Below are 22,277 nucleotides of genomic sequence, written 5' to 3'. Positions count from 1 at the left end.
CTCAGGAGACTGAAAAGATTTGGCATGGGTCCCCAGATCCTCAATTTTTTTTACAGCTGCACCATCGAGAGCATCCTAACCGGTTGCATCACCGACTTGTATGGCAACTGCTCGGCATCTGACCATAAGGCGCTACAGAGGGTAGTGCATACGGCCCAGTACATCACTGGGGCCAAGCTTCCTGCCATCCAGGACCTATATAATAGGCGGTGCCAGAGGAAAGCCCATAAAATTGTCAGATACTCCAGTCACCTAAGTCAAAGACTATTTTCTCTGCTACCACAATCATGGTACCAATAACTGATTCTAATACAACATATGCATGTCCTTGAATTCATTATTTTAAAATCGCACACAGAAGAAGTTATAAGAATAATTTAGTTGCTAATTTACTCAATGAGAGGGGGCAGCACTAAACTAGCCTGCAACAACATTTCCTGGAGTATCTCAAACGGCACATGTTATGTCTCCATCAGATGCCATCTGAACCGACGTAATTTGGCTTCAATGCACTATTGAGTCTTCACATAGGAATGAATGGTGTCACATAATCGATGTCTTTGTCCATCCATTCGCGCGCCATTTTCAGTCAATGGATTGCGCCTATCCACCACCCCGTCCAGAACGCCCTAGAAAAACCCAAGCCTACTCAATGGTAATAGTGCTTTTCTGCTGTTTTGTTTTACATTGTATTGTTTTTTGTGTTCCTGGGATTAGGGCAGTATTGGGAATGAAACCCTGGTCTCAATGGGTTTTCCCTGAATAAAGAAAGAATACAAAATAAAATAATAAATGATATTGCTCCATCTCACCTGGATATGGGACGTGGAACCATGGTGCGCTGGTGACGGCATCCAGGTTCACGTCAGTCCTGGCTGTGTAGCCATACTGGTCCGGCTGAGAGGGAAGGGCTTCAAAGATGGTTAGCAAGAAGCAGACCAACCAAGCACCACACATCCCAAACAAAGCCTGTGGGTGAACAGAAAGGAGAAATGTATTGTTTAATTTAAACTTTGTTTCGACATATTGTTTAGTTTAGACATCTCATTAAGACATCATTTAGACATATCATTTAGAAACATCGGTTAGTTTAGACATCTCACTGAGACATATCATTTAAAAATACAATTTAGATACATTGTTTAGACATATCATTTAGTTTAGATGTCGTTTAGACATCGTTTAGAGACATATAGTATTTATGCTGCTACTTTGTGGCATGTTTTTGTTTGTATTCATTGTGTCATTTCCATCAGACGTCAAGTTGAAATGTGAATGGTAGGTATCCATGCAGACAGGTGACAACTCTAAAGTGCTGCTAGAATGTAAATGTAAGGTGTGTGCTTGTCTTGACATACAGTATCTTTTTCACACTATCACAAGTTAACTCCAGAAGTTCCCTAGCTGCAGGGTGGAACATCCTCATTCTGATATTAAACTCTAGGCCTGTTTAGCTCTGTTACATCTCTGCTTTTTGTTGTGATGTTGACACCTGAGTGACACTTCCCCAACTGGTAAAATTTGAGTTCTATATAGGTGCATTGAGGAGTAGATCGTGGTGTGCAAATAAGAATGACTAAACCCTGCTGTGAACTCCTTTTCATCAATGGTTTAGCTTTTTTCTATCACATTTTTTAATTTGCCTTTGGCATAGACTGTCCATTAATCATCACTCCCAAAGGAATGTATTGTTACTAAATTGGTGTTAAAAGAGAAGGCACTGAGAGTGACTTTCTTATTATGCTTGGCTCCAAAGTGTTCTGTTCCTGTAGCGCATTGGGGGCCAGTTTCCTGGACCCAGATTAAATTTAGTCCTGGACTAAACAACAAGCTCTCACATCAGATTCAGACATTCATCCATGTTTCTCAAATGTCAAATTTAGACGTTCTTCAAAAATGTCAAATTTCGAAGTGTTTAAGGTTAAGTTTAGGCATTAACTCCACATTTTTTAAGGTTAGGGTTAAATTTAGCCATTAACACCTATATCTTAAGGTTAGGCTTTAAATCAGAATGGTTAAGGTAAGGGTTAAGGTTCAGGCTTAAACCAAAACTCGAAAAACAACTTTCTATTACTGGATTTGAACATGCAACTTTTAGCACCAGAGGTAGATGCTTACGTCCATCCGCCACGTCCTAGTAAAACCCGAAACCTGCAGTGGTCTAAGGCACTGCATCGCAGTACTAGCTGTGCCACTAGAGGTTCTGGGTTCTAGTCCAGGCTCTGCCACAGCCGGCCGCAACCGGGAGACCCATGGGTGGCGCACAATTGGCCCAGCATCGTCCGGATTAGGAGAGGGTTTGGCCCTGTGGTGGGCCCGGCGCAGTGCACGTTGACACGGTCGCCAGGTGTACGGTGTTTCCTCTGACACATTGGTGCGGCTGGCTTCCGGGTTAAGTGGGCATTGTGTCAAGAAGCAGTGCGGCTTTGTTGGCTTGTGTTTCGGAGGACGCACGGCTCTCAACCTTCGCCTCTCCCGAGTCCGTACGGTAAGATATTTGTCTTTTAAGTATACATTTCATTTAGAACAATAGAGTTTTTATGGTAACAGATGTATAAATGGTAGCAATGTTCATACATTTTCTTACAAGAAACGCATTTTCTTAAAATGTAAGTTGTATACTGTAGGTGTTTATGCAAGGGCTACGAAGGGCTACGAAGGGCCACAAAGTACACACAGAGTCTGTGCCTGAAACATTGTAACGTGTGCAGAATAAAAGTGTGGTTTATAAAACGGTGATGTACTGTATATATGAAGTGAGTATCTTTCAGCACAGAAAACAGGTATAGTAACTTACTGAAAACAGCTTAAAGAGAGGATACTGGAACACTTCCCACTTCTTATCCTTGTAAGCAATCAAAGGAACTTCAACTTTGCTCAGGTACTGAGAAAACAGAAGGATGAGGCACACTGTCCTGTGGGAAGGAAAGACAAACACAAGGATTCTCACACACATTGGACCACCTTAAGCCAGTGGTTCCTAACCCAGGGCCACAATAGGGCCACAACAGGGCCCCAAACACATTTGAGTAATTTAGGAGACACTCTTATCCAGAGACACTTACAGTAGCAATCGGGTAAAGTGTCTTGCTCAAGGGCACATCAGCAGATTTTTCACCTAATCAGCTCGGGGATTCAAACCAGCGACCTTTCGGTTACTGGCCCAGCACTCTTAACTGCTAGGTTACCTGCCGCCCACATATATAGACGTAATATGTTTTCATACACATCAACTTGGAGTGAATTAGCTCAAGGAATAACATGTCATTACATGCAGTTGTGCGAGCGTGATCCCACCCTCTATTTAAGACGTTAAGACGTTGCTTAAAGCTCACAACAAAAGGGAGATTACGGCTAATCCTGGGTGATAAAAATAACTGAAAATTCATAGTGTATTACAGAAACCCCAGAACTTTGTGACAGCTGGATGAAGCCGGTCAAGGGTGTTCACCACAATGCAGATCCTCTCTTCAACTCCCAGCACTGTTTCCAGGAATAAAGTCTATCTAATTCAATATCGACACGTCCAACCATGCAACCACAGTTTTCGCCTCCATAGCAAACCTTCCCAGAACACAGGCTAGGTCTATGACCCCTATTTTCTTTATTTACCTTTATTTCAACAGGGAAGTCATATTGAGACTAAAGTCTCTTTTTAAAAATGAGCACTGACCTGCACAATACAAAACAAGTACATCAATAGGCAAGTATAGATAAACATAAATATACACAATATACATATTAAGATACAAAACACAGTCAATTAAAACAAACACATTCTTCATTATAAAAACCAGTCAGTTGTCAGTTGTCGGAATTGCCCTAGGGACACCGAAGCATCCAGTCGAAACGTACTGTATTTTGGAGATTATTCCAAACATAGGGTACAAGGAAATTAAAAGCTGATTTACCTAACTCTCTAGACACCCCTGTGAATGGGTTTGATAAGTTGTAATTTGATGTTAGGTCAGTTGGAAGTTTGTGGAGCAGAGCTTTGTAAACAAAAAGAGCGTGTGACTTTAAAGCGGTCCAGCCACCCTTTGGTAAAGAATGCAGTGATGAGTAATTAAAATTTCCTGATAACAATTAAACTTAAGATATGGATTACTGAGACAGCAATGAGGGGGGCAGCACACTTGAGCAGACCCGGCTCGAATTGGTCAGCCCCTGTGGATTTCCTGGTATCTATAGCAAGTAAGCTACTGTATCAAGGACTTGTTTTTCTATGAAATGCCAAAATGCAAAAACGTCACTACCATTTTCACTATGCAAAATTCCTGAATCAGCATTTAGCCCACTCTTAGAGATATTAGGGTTAGACACTCTTTCAAAAATATTTCCCGCTGAAATAAACTGCACATTGAATGCATCAATGATAAGATTTGCATCAGAGATTTGACAGCTTTCCAGAATTTAGATGGATTCCCCTTACTACCAGAAAGAGTGGTTACATAATAATTTCCCCAGCACTAAAGGGCGCTTGACAGAGGTTCCAAGGAAGGGTGTGGATGCCTGTCTGCCGGCAGTGGAGGCAGGTGAAGAAAATGAGGATGGCTGGAATGGAATGAATGGAACGGTATCAAATGTAGATGTTGGTCTAGAAGCTCAGTGGTCCCTTTTGCAGCTTCCATTCATAAACCGACACTGTCTGGCACAACAACGACAACAGTGGCCTCCCCGTGACTCGGCTAAGCCCCTGAGCATGCAGGAGGACTCAAGATGGTAGGAGAGAGAGAGGAAAAGGTCACTAGGCTAAGTGGGATGTGGCTGATTAGTAGCCAGACATGGAGACAGGAGGCCACAAGATTCTCTCACCGTAATGAATTTAGTTATGACATTATCCAGAGACGCCCACTCGCCCACCCCTCTGTAAATAAAGACACATTTCACAGGGGTTGGGGTGGGGTTGGGTGGGGTGGGGTGGGGGGGTAAGAGTTGAAGGAGAGGCTGAGCGAGGCGTGCAGTGAGTTGGCTGGTGACAGTTCTGTCTGCAGGGCACTTTTTAAGATCTGAGACGGTTGGAGCTTTGTCAGATTAACCGGTAGGGAGCAGATGTCGTCCGTTCGCTGGGCAAAGAGCCTGTACAGACGGCATTTAGTACAACACAGATCAATAAATCGGAAACATTTACTTAAATTGTCATTTGGGGATGAGAGTTGAATAGCATGACTACTGAAGTAGGGACTGAAGTTGCGTGACTTGAATCAGAACCAACTATTGTGACACAGATAAAGCCTGAACATTGGGTCAACTCAAGCTGTGTCTCCTGGGAAAATCTTTCTTTTTTTTCTCCTTGCTTACTGTGAGTTACCTCTTAGAAGAGACTGTCACATGTTCTACTGGCTTGTTTGTTAGACCATGCTGATCATATGTGACTCATTTTAGGAAGCTACTTCACAGGAGAGGCATTTGGAAGTAAACATTTGTTTATCAAAATGCGTTTTTTGGCAGAAATGCCTTCTGGAACATGTGCCTTAATAACAAACTTGTATGCCATCTGTAAATACTGTGGTAAACCACGGGGTGTGAGATTTGAGCGCACAGGGATAGACACAGAGACAGGGCGATTCTAGTCAGAAAGCATGCCTTTCTGACTAGAATATCAACATAAAACATACATTTCAACATAAAATAAACGTAACAACAAAATAACTTTCCTCCTCGTATTCGGTTCCATGCCCCGGGAGCTTTGTTCCCGTCTCCTGGCTCACTCCCTGCCTCTCTTTTTCTCTCCTACAGTATGCCACAGTGCTCCCTATATGTGGCCTGCACTGCTGGTTGGCACTCTCCCCTAATTGCCCCTAATTTGTGCCATCAGCTTCGGGGTTCCCAGCCCAGGTACTCCAAGTAGAGGGAGCCAATGTTGCGGCACGTACCTCCCCTCTATCACCAACCTCCTGGGTAAACCTGATTTACCACCTCACGTATATTTGCGCCTGTACCGAATGGAAGCTACAAGTGCAATAGCTGCTCTCAATGCAACATCCCCAAACAGGGAAACAGATCCCAATCAAAGGCATTATCACGTGCTCCACAAAGGCAGTTTTTCATCTTATACCTTGTTCTTGTGGTAAAAATGATGTGGGTAAAACAAAGTGCAAATTAAAAGTACGAATCTCTTAGCATCGCAGCACCAAAACCCGACTTACCTTGTTGCGGCCCATTTTTTGGGAGCGAACCACTCGATTCTGTCCCTACGTTATATTTGGATCAAACATGTCAATCTCCCTAGAAGAAGGGGTGACCTCGACAATTTATTGTTAAAACGAGAGGCTGCCTGGATCTTTAATTTAAAGACCCTTGCTCTCTTCGGTCTCAACGTAGACTTTGATCTGAAGCCATTCTTGTGATTATTGTGATTTTCTATTCATTGCAATTGTTTGTAGGCTTATGTAGCCAAATTGTATCTATGATCGTATGCTATCCATTCATGTTTTTTGTTTGTTCTGTTTATATTTGAGAATTAACCAATGATATCAGGCCACACCCGGCTATGATTACAGACAACTGTGTATGTCCTTTGACACTATTTAAACTAGTGACCTGCAGTGTTTGTCATTATACTGTACCCTGATGAAGATAGCTTGTCTGTAGAAATGTTGGATATTAGGTTATTCAATTATTGCATCTGAGCTCCTAGAGTGTGTGGCTCTCCTTTTCTTTTTTGAGTGTTCTACTCCACTAACCAGCACCTCGCCTAAACAGGGGTGCATTTCTTTCGCCTCCAGACCTCCCAGGATACCACAATACGAATAAAATTGTTAAATTATGAGCCTAGTTGGTTTAGCCACAGAAAAAGTCAGGAACCTTCACCCTAGCCATACATGATTGGCTGAGATAATGGATGGGCTGGACATGCCGGGAGATGAGTTCAGATTGGTCTGCCATGTCTATAACATGAGCTGCTCAGTATGTGTAGGTAATCCTTTCTAACACATCTTTTTTAAAGATATCATGAACAACTACAAAAAAACACGTCTCCAGATTATATTTACGAACTAAGGGCAACCATGGCATCCGTAACAGAGAGGGAGAAGCGTTCATCCATGTATACAGGTAAGAGAGTCTAGCTAACTACATTTTCAGATATTATACTTACTACTTTTGCCAGAAAGTCGTTTTCTTTGCAAGTTAAGGCGTACTGCTAGCTAGCCAGCTAAAGTTAACTGGCTGGCTGGCTCGCTAGCTAGCTAACGTTACGTGTATGATCTGTGTAGTAATGTTATTCGTATCTCAGAGACATTTGCATTGCTAGTTATAGCCTAATGTTAGCTAGCTAGTTAGCTTTAGCTACCTGTAGATTCATGCATGGTAGTAACATTATGAGTTGGGATTATGGCTCATTGTCTAGCTAGCTACATGTCTAAACAAAAGACTCCACTATGCAAGTGAACCATTTCACTGTAGAGTTTACACCTTCTGTATCCTGTGCATGTTACAAATAAATGTTGATTTCATTTGATATAGTGTGTGCTTGTCTGGAGAAATAAATGAAAGGTTCCAGCGCTGTAGGAGCTGTATCTATTATGCTTTGTTTCGGGGAAAACCGGATCACTCAGAGTTCCAATGCGGCAATTGTTTGACGCTGAGGATTATAGGCTTGAGGTGGCTTCCTTGGTCACGCAGGTCGCCAGCCTACGAAACAAATTGGAGAAAACACAGAGTGGAATGTTTACCTTTTCTACGATGATGGCTGGACGGCGTTCGCCCATGTTGGATGCATCTCTGCCTTGTTGTTTGTCGTTACCCGACTGGCCGGTTTTGCCCGGAGCTCCCCCATCTGATAGCAGAGTCGAAGGAGCACAGCAAGAGGAGCATGACAATCAAAGATGGTCGCATGTCATGAGCCATGGAAGACGAAAACAGAGGCCTACACTCCAAACAAGAGGCCCGGAGCGGATACATACAACAAATATTTTCGCCATCCTGGAGCCTGATCTTCCTGCATCTTCGTCGCTGGGGGTACCTGTGTCTGCAGCCGCAGTGCCTACTCCTACGATTTCAAAGTCGACGTCAGCAACCATCCATCCCTGCTCTGGATCGAGTGGGCTTCTCCATCTGTCGGAGGCCTGCACCAGGCGCCGGGAGCAATGGGCTCAGGTTATCCTGCCTCTCGCCCGTCCATAAAGGGTTCTCTGAATCCTTTGAAGCTTGGGAGTGGGCGGATTTCCTCCTCCTTCTCGCAAGGTGTGATTTTGGGCAGCTCTCTGGTAAGAAATGTGACCGTACCTGGTGCAAAAACAATATCCAATGCCGGAGCTTGAGTAAAGACATTACTAAGCTGCTCCTGAATGTACCACATCAGGACTTGGAAATCAATTATACCGTAGTCCATGTGGGTTTTAATGACATTATGAAGGGCAGCTCTGAACATTTGCAACTGGATTTGACTCTCTGCTACTGTAGACATTTGTAGCGGGGTGCGTAATGGGTGGCAGAGAAGTCAGGCGCAGGAGAGCAGAACTTGGTAATAACCGGAGATTAATTAAGCAAAACCAACGGCATCCAGAACAACAAGAATAAATGGCCACAAACTAACCCGTCCTGCGCTCCCGGGGAACATGCACAAGCACTACAATAAACAATCCCACACAAAGACATTGGGGGGAACTGAGGGTTAAATACACAACAAGTAAATGAGGGAATTGAAACCAGGTGTGAGGAAAAACAAGACAAAGCAAATGGAAAGTGAAAAGTGGATTGACGATGACTAGAAGACCGGCGACGCTGAGCACCGAGCGCCGCCCGAACAAGGAGAGGACCCGACTTCAGCGGTAGTCGTGACAGTACCCCTCCTTGACGCCGGCCTCGGGGACGACCCGGAGGGCAAGGCGCAGGGCGATCCGGACGGAGACGGTGGAACTATCGAAGCATTGAAGGGTCCAACACGTCCTCCACCGGAACCCAGCACCTCTCCTCCGGACCGTACCCCTCCCACTCCACGAGGTACTGAAGGCCCCTCGCCCGACGCCTCGAATCCAGTATGGAGAGGACGGAGTACGCCGGGGCCCCCTCGATGTCCAGAGGAGGCGGAGGAACCTCCTGCACCTCAGACTCCTGGAGCAGGCCAACCACCACCGGCCAGAGACATATGGAACGAAGGGTTATTACGGTAATCGGGCGGAAGCTGTAACCTATAACAAACCTTGTTCACTCTCCTCAGGACTTTAAATGGCCCAACAAACCACGGGCCCAGCTTCCGGCAAGGCAGGCGGAGGGGCAGGTTTCGGGTCGAGAGCCAGACCCGGTCCCCCGGTGCAAACACCGGGGCCTCACTGCGGTGACGGTCTGCGCTGGCTTTCTGGCGCAGTACGGCCTTCTGGAGGTGAACATGGGTGGCGTCCCATGACTCCTCCGCGCACCTGAACCAGTCGTCCACCGCAGGAGCCTCGGTCTGACTCTGATGCCAAGGCGCCAGAACCGGCTGGTACCCCAGTACGCACTGGAAGGGGGAGAGGTTAGTGGAGGAGTGGCAGAGCGAGTTTTGAGCCATCTCGGACCAGGGCACGAACGCTGCCCACTCCCCCGGCCAATCCTGGCAATATGACCACAGAAACCTGCCCACATCCTGGTTCACTCTCTCCACCTGCCCATTACTCTCGGGATGAAACCCTGAGGTAAGGCTGATCGAGACCCCCAGACGTTCCATGAACGCCTTCCAGACCCTCGAAGTGAACTGGGGACCTCGATCAGACACTATATCCTTAGGCACCCCGTAGTGCCGGAAGACGTGCGTAAACAAGTCCTCCGCAGTCTGTAGGGCCGTAGGGAGACCGGGTAGAGAGAGGAGACGGCAGGACTTAGAGAACCATTCCACCACGACCAGGATCGTGGTGTTTCCCTGTGAGGGGGGGGAGATCGGTAAGAAAATCCACCGACAGGTGCGACCAAGGCCGCTGTGGAACGGGTAAGGGGTGTAGCTTCCCTCTGGATAGGTGCCTATGAGCGTTACACTGAGCGCACACCGAGCAGGAGGAAACATAAACCCTCACGTCCTTGGCCAAGGTAGGCCACCAGTACTTCCCAACCAAACAGCGCACCGTCCGACCGATCCCAGGATGACCAGAGGAGGGTGATGTGTGGGAACAATAGATCAACCGGTCACGGACAGCAGACGGAACGTACAGACGCCCAGCGGGACACTGGAGGGGAGCGGGCTCTGCCCGTAACGCCTGCTCAATGTCCGCGTCCAGCTCCCACACTACCGGCGCCACCAAGCAGGAGGCCGGGAGTATGGGAGTGGGATCCATGGGCCGCCCCTCTGTGTCATACAGCCGAGACAGTGCGTCTGCCTTCACGTTCTGGGAACCTGGTCTGTAGGAAACGGAAAAAACAAAACGGGTGAAAAACATGGCCCACCTTGCCTGGCAAGGGTTCAGTCTCCTCCCTGCCCGGATGTACTCCAGATTGCGGTGGTCAGTCCAGATGAGAAACGGGTGTTTAGCCCCCTCAAGCCAATGTCTCCACGCCTTCAGAGCCTTGACAACAGCCAATAGCTCCCGGTCCCCCAAGTCATAGTTTCGCTCCGCCGGGCTGAGCTTCTTCGAGAAGAAGGCACAGGGGCGGCGCTTCGGTGGCGTACCCGAGCGCTGAGAGAGCACAACTCTCCTATCCCAGCCTCGGACGCGTCCACCTCCACTATGAACGCCAAAAAAGGATCCGGATGGGCCAGCACAGGAACCGAGGTAAACAGAGCCCTCAGGTGACCAAAAGCCCTGTCCGCCTCAGCCGACCACTGCAAGCGTACCGGGCACCCCTTCAGCAGTGAGGTAATGGGAGCCGCTACCTGACCAAAACCCCGGATAAACCTCCGGTAGTAATTGGCAAACCCTAGGAACCGCTGCACCTCCTTTACTGTGGTGGGAGTCGGCCAATTACGCATGGCTGAAATGCGGTCACTCTCCATCTCCACCCCCGAGGTGGAAATGCAGTACTCTAGGAAGGAGACGGACTGGTGGAAGAACAGGCATTTCTCAGCCTTGACGTACAGGTCATGCTCCAACAGTCGACCAAGCACCCTGCGCACCAGGGACACATGATCGGCGCGTGCAGTGGAGTATATCAGAATGTCATCAATATACACCACTACACCCTGCCCGTGCAGGTCCCTGAAAATCTCGTTTACAAAGGCTTGGAAGACTGATGGAGCATTCATCAACCCGTATGGCATGACGAGGTACTCATAATGCCCTGAGGTCGTACTGAACGCCGTCTTCCACTCGTCTCCCTCCCGGATACGCACCAGGTTGTATGCGCTCCTGAGATCTAGTTTGGTGAAGAAGCGAGCGCCCTGTGCATTGACTCAATTGCTGTGGCGATGAGCGGTAGCGGGTAACTGTACCTCACAGTAATCTGGTTTAGACCTCGATAGTCAATACACGGGTGCAGACCTCCCTCCTTCTTCTTCACAAAAAATAAACTCGAGGAGGCGGGTGAAGTGGAGGACCGAATGTACCCCTGACGCAGGGATTCTGAGAAATATGTTTCCATAGCCGCCGTCTCCGCCTGTGACAGGGGATACACATGACTCCTGGGAAGTGCAGCGTCTACCAGGAGATTTATTGCACAATCACCCCGTCGATGGGGTGGTAATTGAGTCGCCTTCCTTTAGAGAAGGCGAGAGCCAAATCGGCATATTTACGGGGAATGCGCACGGAGGAGACATGGTCTGGACTTTCCACCATAGTAGCACCAACGGAAACCCCTAAACACCTCCCCTAGCACTCTCGCGACCACCCCGTGAGAGCCCTCCGTTGCCAAGAAACAGTGGGGTCATGACAAGCTAACCAGGGTAGGCCTAGCACCACGGGAAACGCAGGAGTGTCAATGAGGAAGTGACTGATTCTCTCCTTGTGACCCTCCTGCGTCACCATGCCCAGAGGAGCGGTGGCCTCCCTAATCAACCCTGACCCTAATGGTCAACTCTCTAAGGTGTGAACTGGAAGGGCATAGCCACTGGAACAATGGGAATCCCTAAACTAAGGGCGAACAATCTGTCTATAAAATTCCCAGCCGCGCCTGAATCGACGAGGACCTTATGCTGGGAATGCGTGGAAAACTCGGGAAAAGTAACATACAAAAACATGTGTGCAAAAGAGGGCTCTGGGTGAGAATGGTGCCGGCTCACCTGGGATGACGCCAGAGTGCCCTGCCTGCTGCCTCGATCCCCAGAGGAACCAACTCGGCACCGACCGGCAGTGTGACCTCTGCAGCCAAAGATGGTGCACGAGATGGAACATCCTCCAGTCTCCCTATGCACAGCACCTCCCAGCTCCATGGGCACTGGAGAAGTCGTGCTGGGGGATGGAACTGACAGAACCCAATCTGGACGTCCGCGGGTAGCCAGCAGGTTATCCAGCCGAATGAACAGGTCCACCAACTGGTTAAAGGTGAGGGTGGTGTCCCTGCAGGCCAACTCCCAACGGACGTCCTCGCGCAAACTGCAGCGATAGTGGTCGATCAGGGCCCTATCGTTCCATCCCGCGCCGGCGGCCAGGGTTCGAAAATCCATGGCGAACTCCTGGGCGCTCCTCGTCCCTTGCCTCAGATGGCGAACTCCTGGGCGCCCGTAGCACAAATACAAATACCAGAGACGGTAATGTGAAGAACAACATGACCTGCATCAAAGTCAAATTAGGATATAACGTTAGGCCAACGAGACAGTATCCAAGGTATAAAATTCTGCAGTAGAAAGCCCTGCATTATTTTGTCACACTCACAACCGTAAGCTATTTTCTGTAATTAGCTCTCCATTAACTTGTAAATAATGATCATGTGAGTTTATTTTCCTGTAATAACGAATACAAATGAGCTAAAGTTAAAACATTGTCAGCCATATGATATAGCCATTATTTGAACTGGCTATCCAGCTAATTTAACGTTCGTTAGCTAACTAACAAGCTACATAATACTAACTACATTTTTAAACGGATGGGTTTATTGGTGTTAAAATACACCAGTTATGCAATTTTGGGCCACCACGCTGCTGATGTAATATAGCTTATTGTTTTTGTGTATAATTTTTCATAATGACAAGTTTGATGTCAATATAATTTTTATTTTACCTTTATTTATTTTTTTATTTTTTTATTTCACCTTTATTTAACCAGGTAGGCTAGTTGAGAACAAGTTCTCATTTACAACTGCTACCTGTCCAAGATAAAGCAAAGCAGTGTGACACAGACAACAACACAGAGTTACACATGGAGTAAACAAAAAACAAGCCAATAACACAATAAACAAGTCAATGACACAGCAGAAAAAAAAGAAAGTCTATATACAGTGTGTGCAAAAGGCATGAGGAGGTAGGCAATAAATAGGCCATAGGAGCGAATAATAACAATTTAGCAGATTAACACTGGAGTGATAAATGAGCATATGATGATGTGCAAGTAGAAATACTGGTGTGCAAAAGAGCAGAAAAGTAAATAAAATAAAAACAGTATGGGGATGAGGTAGGTAGATTGGGTGGGCTATTTACAGATGGACTATGTACAGCTGCAGTGATCGGTTAGCAGCTCAGGTAGCTGATGTTTAAAGTTGGTGAGGGAAATAAAAGTCTCCAACTTCAGCGATTTTTGCAATTCGTTCCAGTCACTGGCAGCAGAGAACTGGAAGGAAAGGCGGCCAAAGAGGTGTTGGCTTTGGGGATGATCAGTGAGATATACCTGCTGGAACGTGTGCTACGGGTGGGTGTTGTTATCGTGACCAGTGAACTGAGATAAGGCAGAGCTTTACCTAGCATAGACTTATAGATGACCTGGAGCCAGTGGGTCTGGCGACAAATATGTAGCGAGGGCCAGCCGACTAGAGCATACAGGTCACAGTGGTGGGTGGTATAAGGTGATTTGGTAACAAAACGGATGGCACTGTTATAGACTGCATCCAGTTTACTGGAGTCAGTTAAGTCAGTTAAGAATAAATTCTTATTTAACAATGACGGCCTACACCAGCCAAACCATCCCCTAACCCGGAAGATGCTGAGCCAATTGTGCGCCGCCTTATGGGACTCCCGATCACAGCCAGCTGTAATACAGTCCGGGATCAAACCAGGGTTTGTACTGACACCTCTAGCACTGAGATGCCGTGCCTTAGACAGCTGCACCACTCGGAAGGCCTAAAAACATTAATGATGTCACTGAGACAACTGTATACAGACATGTCGATAGACGAAGTATAAACCATTCTTGAAAGCTTTGGTTGTTTAGTGTCACACCCTGACCTGTTTCACCTGTCTTCAAATCAAATCAAATTTTATTTGTCACATGCACATGGTTAGCAGATGTTAATGCGAGTGTAGCGAAATGCTTGTACTTCTAGTTCCGACCATGCAGTAAATGTCACAGCTGTGATAAGGAGCGGACCAAAGCGCAGCGTTTCGTAGTTCCACATCTTTATTAAATAGTGAAACGTGATGCAATACATAAATACTTAAACTAACCAGAAAACAACAAACCGTGACGCAGAGAGGGGAAAAAACACACTACTCAAAATATAATCACCCACAAAAAACATGAAGAAACACCCCTACTAAATATGACCTCCAATTAGAGGCAACGAGGACCAGCTGCCTCCAATTGGAGGTCAACCCAATAAACCCCAACATAGAAATAGACAAACTAGAACTACAACATAGAAATAGAAAACATAGAACACAAAAACACATCAACACCCCCTGTCACGCCCTGACCACTCTACCATAGAAAATAACAACTTATTATGGTCAGGACGTGACAGTAATATCTAGCAAGTAATCTAACAATTTCACATCAACGGCCTTATACACACAAGTGTAAAGGAATGAATAAGAATATGTACATAAATATATGGATGAGCGATGGCCAAACGGCATAGGCAATATGCAGTAGATGGTATAGAGTACAGTATATACATATGAGATGAGTAATGTAGGGTACGTAAGCATTATATAAAGTGGCATTGTTTAAAGTGGCTAGTGATACATTTATTACATCCATTAATTATTAAGTGGCTAGAGATTTGAGTCAGTATGTTGGCAGCAGCCACTCAATGTTAGTGATGGCTGTATAGCAGTCTGATGGCCTGCAACATACCTCTCATATTTGAGCTGTTGAATTGCGACTCTACTTTGTCTCTATATTGATGCTTAGCTTGTTTGATTGCCTTGCGGAGTGAATAGCTACACTGTTTGCATTCGGTCATGTTTCCGGTCGCCTTGTCCTGATTAAAAGCAGTGGTTTGCGCTTTCAGTTTTGCCCGAATGCTGCTATCAATCCACGGTTTCTGGTTGGGGAAGGTTTTAATAGTGAGTACAACATCACCGATGCACTTGCTAATAAACTCGCTCACCGAATCAGCGTATTCATCAATGTTATTGTCCGATGCTATGCGGAACATATCCCAGTCCACGTGATCGAAGCAATCTTGAAGCGTGGAATCCGATTGGTCGGAGCAGCATTGAACAGACCTGAGCACGGCCGTTTCTTGTTTTAGTTTCTGTCAATAGGCTGGGAGCAGCAAAATGAAGTCAGATTTTCCGAAAGGAGGGCGGGGGAGGGCTTTGTATGTGTCGCAGAAGTTAGAGTAACAATGATCCAGGGTTTTGCCAGCCCGGGTCGCGCATTCGATATGCTGATAAAATTTAGGGAGCCTTGTTTCAGATTAGCCTTGTTAAAATCCCCAGCTACAATAAATGCAACCTCAGGATATGTGGTTTCCAGTTTACATAGAGTTTGTCTCCACCCCCCTCCAGGTGTCACCAAACTTCCCCATTATCCCCAGTGTATTTATACCTGTGTTCTCTGTTTGTCTGTTGCCAGTTTGTTTTGTTTTGTGAAACCTACCAGTGGTTTTCCCCTCTTCCTGTCTGTTCTAGTTCCTGTTTTTCTCAGTTTTGATCATTCTGCCTGCCTGCCTGCCTGCCGTTCTGTACTTTGCCACACCACACTAGATTATTGACCCCTGCCTGCTCTGACCCTGAGACTGTCTGTCATTCTGGATCTTTTGCACCCTATCTGGATTACTGACCTCTGCCTGCCATTGACCTGTCATTTTGCCTGCCTCTGTACTAGTAATAAACTGTTGTTAAATCGACACTGTCTGCATCTGGGTCTTACCTGAAACGTGATAGTTTAGTACACTACCGTACTCACTTGATTAGCACATTATATGTGAAAGAGATGGTTGGGGTTAAAGTTTAAGAGGGTGTGAACGATGCTGAATGGGTGTAGACAAAGAGCTCTCCAGTAGGTGTACTCAAATATTCACAGGTGATTTTCTCAAAGTTTAGCAACTTTTCAAGCAGAATAACTTTCCCATTGTTCCTCAACTGTAGTGTATGATATACCATTTTCTAGCTCTGAGACTCTACTTTTATCCAATGTAAAAAAAAAACACAATTTAAAATGTTGCTACATAAGACAGAATCGAGCCGGTCGGTCACATATTTGGTTTTGCATTCAAAAGGCTACAAAAACAGAGCGTCTATAGACCTACAAGAAGGCTTGGTCATTGTCAGGCCCCTCTTATTATTAATGGTTTGCTCGCCTCAAGGTTGCGTGGGTCACAGAACAAGTGTCAAATTATCTGAACTTTGAGTGCTGTGGCGCCAAGTGAAGCCTCGAGCAACCTGTTCAAAACCTCTGCACTTCTCCATTGAATATTCAACAACAGTGAAAGTCAGTTTTCACAGGAATATTGCAAAATGCCTTTTACTCACAGGGCAGCTATTCCCCAGTGGGCCCCAGATTTCTTCCCGGCTTCTATGAAGAGTGAGAGGCCAATGAGGTTGATGGTGGGAGCGATGGCCAGGGGCCCGATAAACTTCAGCACCAGACCCACTAGACCTGACAAGCCCAGTACTAGCTGGAGCAGGGAAGACACCAAGATAGCCCCCTGGATCTGTGAATGACAAGGCAAAGAGATTAGCGTGAGACTGGATTAGCTTTATTCTCTGGAAGCTAATGTATTTCCTATGTAAGAGGGTTGGTTATGTTTCCACTTGCCACTGCAGAAATAAACTTAGTGTACAAAACATTAGAAACACCTGCTCTTTCCATGACATAGACTGGCCAGGTGAATCCAGGTGAAAGCTATGATCCCTTATTGATGTCACCTGTTAATCCACTTCAATCAATGTAGATGAAGCGGAGGAGACAGGTTAAATAAAGATTTTTAAGCCTTGAGACAATTGCGAAATGGATGGTGTACAGTATGTGTGCCATTCAGAGAGTGAATGGACAAGACAACATATTTAAGTGCCTTTGAAAGGGGTATGGTAATAGGTGCCAGGCGCACTGGTTCGAGTGTGTGAAGAACTGAAAAGCTGCTGGGTTTTCCCAGCGCAACAGTTTCCTGTTTGTATCAAGTATGGTCCACCACCCACTGGACATCCAGCCAACTTGACACAACTGCGGGAAGCATTGGAGTCAACATGGGCCAGCATCCCAGTGAAACGTTTTAGACATTGGTCATGCTTACAGATAGGGGGCGATTGCAAACTTCAATTTATCCCAGTCTGATATTGACATGCAAGTGGTAGGTCACGTTCTAAAATAGTGCATTCTAATTACGTATTTACAGGTGTGCCAAGCTTGTAGCTTCATACCCAAGACTCGAAGCTGTAATCGCTGCCAAAGGTGCTTCAACAAAGTACTGAGTAAAGGGTCTGAATACCTGTGATATTTAATGTTTTTATATATATACATTTGATAAATGTAAAAAAAACGATTTTTGCTCTGTCATTATGGGGCATTGTGAGTAGATTGATGAAGATTTTTTTATTTTTTTTATTACAGTATAACGCTGTAACGCAACAAAATATTTAAAAAGTCAAGGGGTCCGAATACATTCCGAATGCACTATAATGTGCTTTTCTTGTCAAAATAAATATCAATCAACTGGGGCTGCTGGCTGGGCATTCCTTTCTTTAAAAACACAACGCAAGAGTTACGAAGTACAATCACATCTGTCATACCTATTAAAATCAATCAATATTCCCTATAAACATCCATCAACATTCACTATAAACATCTATCAACACGTTTTAGGGTGAACGTTTTAGGTTGAATGTTTTAGGGTGTGTTGTGAATTGTAAAACAAAAAAAACACATCAAACCTGTCTTGTCAATGTGTAAAAGATGCATTGGGTGGAATTACTGTCCAGACTTGTCTTCGCTAAACTACCAATGTTTTCAATCAAATATTTTGGGTGAAGCAATAAACACACATCACGCAGGCACTGAATTGCAAACTATTTAAGGTAATTAATCTTGCCTAAGCCCTAAAATTGTCAGTGTCAAGTATATTTGTAAGGGCCTCCCTTGAGGACTAGGTGTAGTTTCTAATGACTTTTATGGCTTATATAAGAGGCAGTGACTCATACCTGATGAGGGCTGAAATATCTGAAATGCTCTGTGACAAGCTGCAGCTGAGGATACATAATGCATTTTTAAAGTCTTACAGTACGAAGACTAAAGAAACTCAGTGAAAAAAAAGACAGTTTGATTTAGAGTCCTGGGTTTCTTGGATATGAGTAATTTCAGACAGTTTGTTAGCTTTTTAGCACTCACTATTGGATATAGACACAGTACATACAGAGTTGTACTGGTGGATATACGCAGGTATAATAAGATGTACGGTATACCCCCAAAAATGTCATTGGGCATTGCATATGCTCATACTCATATTCTTAATCGCCACTGATGTGTATCAAAGTAGTATAGCTGAGGTGTACGCCGTATCAATTATGTAATTCAATAGAGAAATAATGTACAAAGTAGCCTACACAATCGCAAAGCACGTAAACTCTATTCACATGCACCAGGCACACATAGCTAGTTTCACCGGAATATCAGGCAGCAAGAGCCTGCAGCTCTCAACTGGTTGTGGCATGGAGCAGCTCACAGAATTGAACGACATCGGTAGCCGGTAGGGTAGGAAAGACGTTTTAACTTATCATATCTACCAGTAAATTCTAACTAAGGCAACAATGGGTATGCAAACCAGGTATTAAAAAAGTTTGGTCTGAAGTATTCGTTAAATCTTTGCCATGCACAATTCATTCATCATGCACTGTAAAAAAATATATAGTTTCAACTAATTATTATTAAGTAACTGGTTCCACAGCCTTGTTTTGATTACTTAACTTTTCGGTCCAAGTATTACCAACTTGAGAAAACGTAAGCCAAAATTCAGCCAACTTAAAATGATGTGTTTGCTCAACTTGTCTCATATGCTCATTCAACTAGAAATAATCAATTGTGAATCTACAAAAGGCTGTGGAATTAGTTACAAACAGACACAATTATTTTAACATATAATGTTTTCAACGTACATATTTGACACACGTTGACGTACATGATTACATTTCGCATGTTCATTTACACACTAACAACTATTCATCATGTCGTCACTTGGGATTTGAATTTCAACCCTCCAGCTACACCACCATGTCTGTGTCAAATATCAGTTAATTAATCTGACTCTTCTCTCATCATTGATTTGATTTACACTACCTATTTTAGTTTTATACTTATAGTTGTCTAATGTTGGTGGGGCATATTACTCTGTTTAAATTGTACTCCTTAATCACAATGATAAATAAAATAGTTTTTCTTGAGTGTATTTTTAACAGAGCTGAGATTTACTTTGAAGTGCAAAGTGTAGCAATACAGGTGAAATTATTAATTGACACAGACATGGTGGCGTAGCAGGAAGATTGGAATGCTACAAACCGAGAGGTTGTGAGTTCAAATCCCAGGAGAGGACATGTTGAACCTTAATTACTGTATAAATGAGCATGCACAATGTAATCATGTAAGTTGAAAATGTTGTATGTTATTAATAGCACTCTGTGTAACTACTTCGGCAGCCTTTTTTAGGTAAGATGCTCAGATAATAATTTCGAGTTAAATGAACATTTGAGCAAACATAATTTTAAGTCGACAGATTTTTTGCCTATGTTTTCTCAAGTTGGTGCTAAGTTTAGGACATATTTTTTTAAACAAAAACAAAAAAGCCTGTAGAACCAGTTACTTAATTGTAATGCTCGGGCGACGTGGGTGAGGAATCAAACGCAGGAAGCAGCGAGTACAGGGTAGTTGCTTTTAATGGGCCAAGAGGCGAACAAACACAAGCCACCCAAAACAGCGAATGTGCCCCAAACACAGGGGAAAACACAGTCGGTGCAAAACCAACGCACAAGCGCAAACACAAGCATACAACAGAATAAACAATCCCGCACAAAGAGAAGGCGGGCCAGTTAATAATTATAGCCCCGCTAATCACCCCCACTACGAACAGGTGCAAACAATCACAAAAGGGGGGGGAAACAAAAAGGGAATCAGTGGCAGCTAGTAGACCGGTGACGACGTCCGACGAGCGCCACCCAAGCAGGAGGGGGCGCCACCATCGGTGGGAATCGTGACATTAATAATAATTAGTTGAAACAACTACATTGTTTTTTACTTTGGGCACTGTTTGAATGAAGATTTCTAAAGGCTTTCCCCAAAAATCTTCCCAATTAATTATTGGCTGCAAAGTATGATATAATGATGATTTGAATCAATTGGGAGGGCATTTGTTTAGCTAATTCTGCTTTAAATGTCGGCTGCAAAGTAAGCCTACCTGGCAGAATGATATCATGATGATTTGTATCAATCGGGAGGGCAGTTGTTTAGCAAATTCTGCCATCCCATGTAGCCAAGGTGGAAAAATCTGCCTTTCTGGCCCTGAGCAAAGGCAGTTAACCCCAAATACAACTGCCCCCCCCCACCGCTCTGATTCAGAGAGGTTGTATTAATTAATGTGGAACACACATTTCAGTTGGCTGCATTCAGTTATGCAACTGACTAGGTACCCCCTTTCCAGACATTGTACATTTCAGAAACATCGCTAGCCAAACAATATTTTGCTAGGTGCACAATTTAATGAAAGTGCACCCAACTATTTTATTTTACTAGGCAAGTCAGTTATTAAGAACAAATTCTTATTTACAATGACGGCCTACTCCAGCCAAACCCTAACCACGCTGGGCCAATTGTGCGCTGCCCTATGGGACTCCGAGTCACGATACAGCCTGGAATCAAACCAGGGTCTGGTTTGTGATGCCTCTAGCACTGAGATGAAGTGCCTTAGACCGCTGTACCACTCGGGAGCCTCAGTTTGAGACAGTTGACAATTTCATGCATAGAGATACATAAGATATTCTAACAAGTCATAAGTCAAACTATTATACCTGGATGCTGGATGTAAAGTGAGTCAAAGGGGGGGGGGGGGGCACTCTTGACCCAAACTGCTAGAGACCTATATCTATTCTACCCTGCCTTTCTAAGGTCTTCGAAAGCCAAGTCAAAAACAGATTACCGACCATTTCGAATCCCAACGCACCTTCTCCGCTATGCAATCTGGTTTCATAGCTTGTCATGCGTGCACCTCAGCCACGCTCAAGGTCCTAAACGATATCTTAACCGCCATTGATAAGAAACAATACTGTGCAGCCATATTCATTGACCTGGCAAGGATTTCGACTCTTCAATCACCACATCCTCATCGGCAAACTCAATAGTCTTGGTTTCTCAAATGATTGCCTCGCCTGGTTCACCAACTACTTCTCTGATAGAGTTCAATGTGTCAAATCGGAGGGCCTGTTGTCCGGACCTTTGGCAGTCTCTATGGGGGTGCCGCAGGGTTCAATTCTTGGGCCGACTCTCTTCTCTGTATACATCAATGATGTCGCTCTTGCTGCTGGTGAGTCTCTGATCCACCTCTATGCAGACAACACCATTCTGTATACTTCTGGCCCTTCTTTGGACACTGTGTTAACAACCCTCCAGACAAGCTTCAATGCCATACAACTCTCCTTCCGTGGCCTCCAACTGCTCTTAAATACAAGTAAAACTAAAATGCGTGCTCTTCAACCGATGGCTGCCTGCACCTGCCCGCCCGTCCAGCATCACTACTCTGGATGGTTCTGACTTAGAATATGTGGACAACTACAAATACCTAGGTGTCTGGTTAGACTGTAAACTCTCCTTCCAGACTCACATCAAACATCTCCAATCTGAAGTTAAATCTAGAACTGGCTTCCTATTTCGCAACAAAGCATCCTTCACTCACGCTGCCAAACATACCCTTGTAAAACTGACCATCCTACCGATCATCGACTTCGGCGATGTCATTTACAAAATAGCCTCCAATACCCTACTCAACAAATTGGATGCAGTCTATCACAGTGCCATCCGTTTTGTCACTAAAGCCCCATATACTACTCACCACTGCGACCTGTACGCTCTCGTTGG

General features: G+C 44.9%; 1 protein-coding gene across 1 annotated transcript in view; it reads right to left on the bottom strand.

The window, feature by feature from the left end:
- The window catches only part of LOC115197557 (solute carrier family 23 member 2), a 63,365-nt gene that overhangs the window by 15,830 nt on the left and 25,258 nt on the right, over positions 1-22,277 (bottom strand). Inside the window, exons 5-7 of the mRNA XM_029759198.1 lie at positions 16,697-16,878; positions 2,798-2,915; positions 813-969 (exon numbers count right to left, since the gene is read on the bottom strand). Of these exons, the coding sequence (XP_029615058.1) occupies positions 813-969; positions 2,798-2,915; positions 16,697-16,878 (457 nt within the window). The remainder of the gene's footprint in view (positions 1-812; positions 970-2,797; positions 2,916-16,696; positions 16,879-22,277) is intronic.

Source organism: Salmo trutta, chromosome 7, assembly GCF_901001165.1.
Source record: "Salmo trutta chromosome 7, fSalTru1.1, whole genome shotgun sequence".
NCBI lineage: Eukaryota > Metazoa > Chordata > Actinopteri > Salmoniformes > Salmonidae > Salmo > Salmo trutta.
This window is presented reverse-complemented; position numbering and strand designations above follow the sequence as displayed.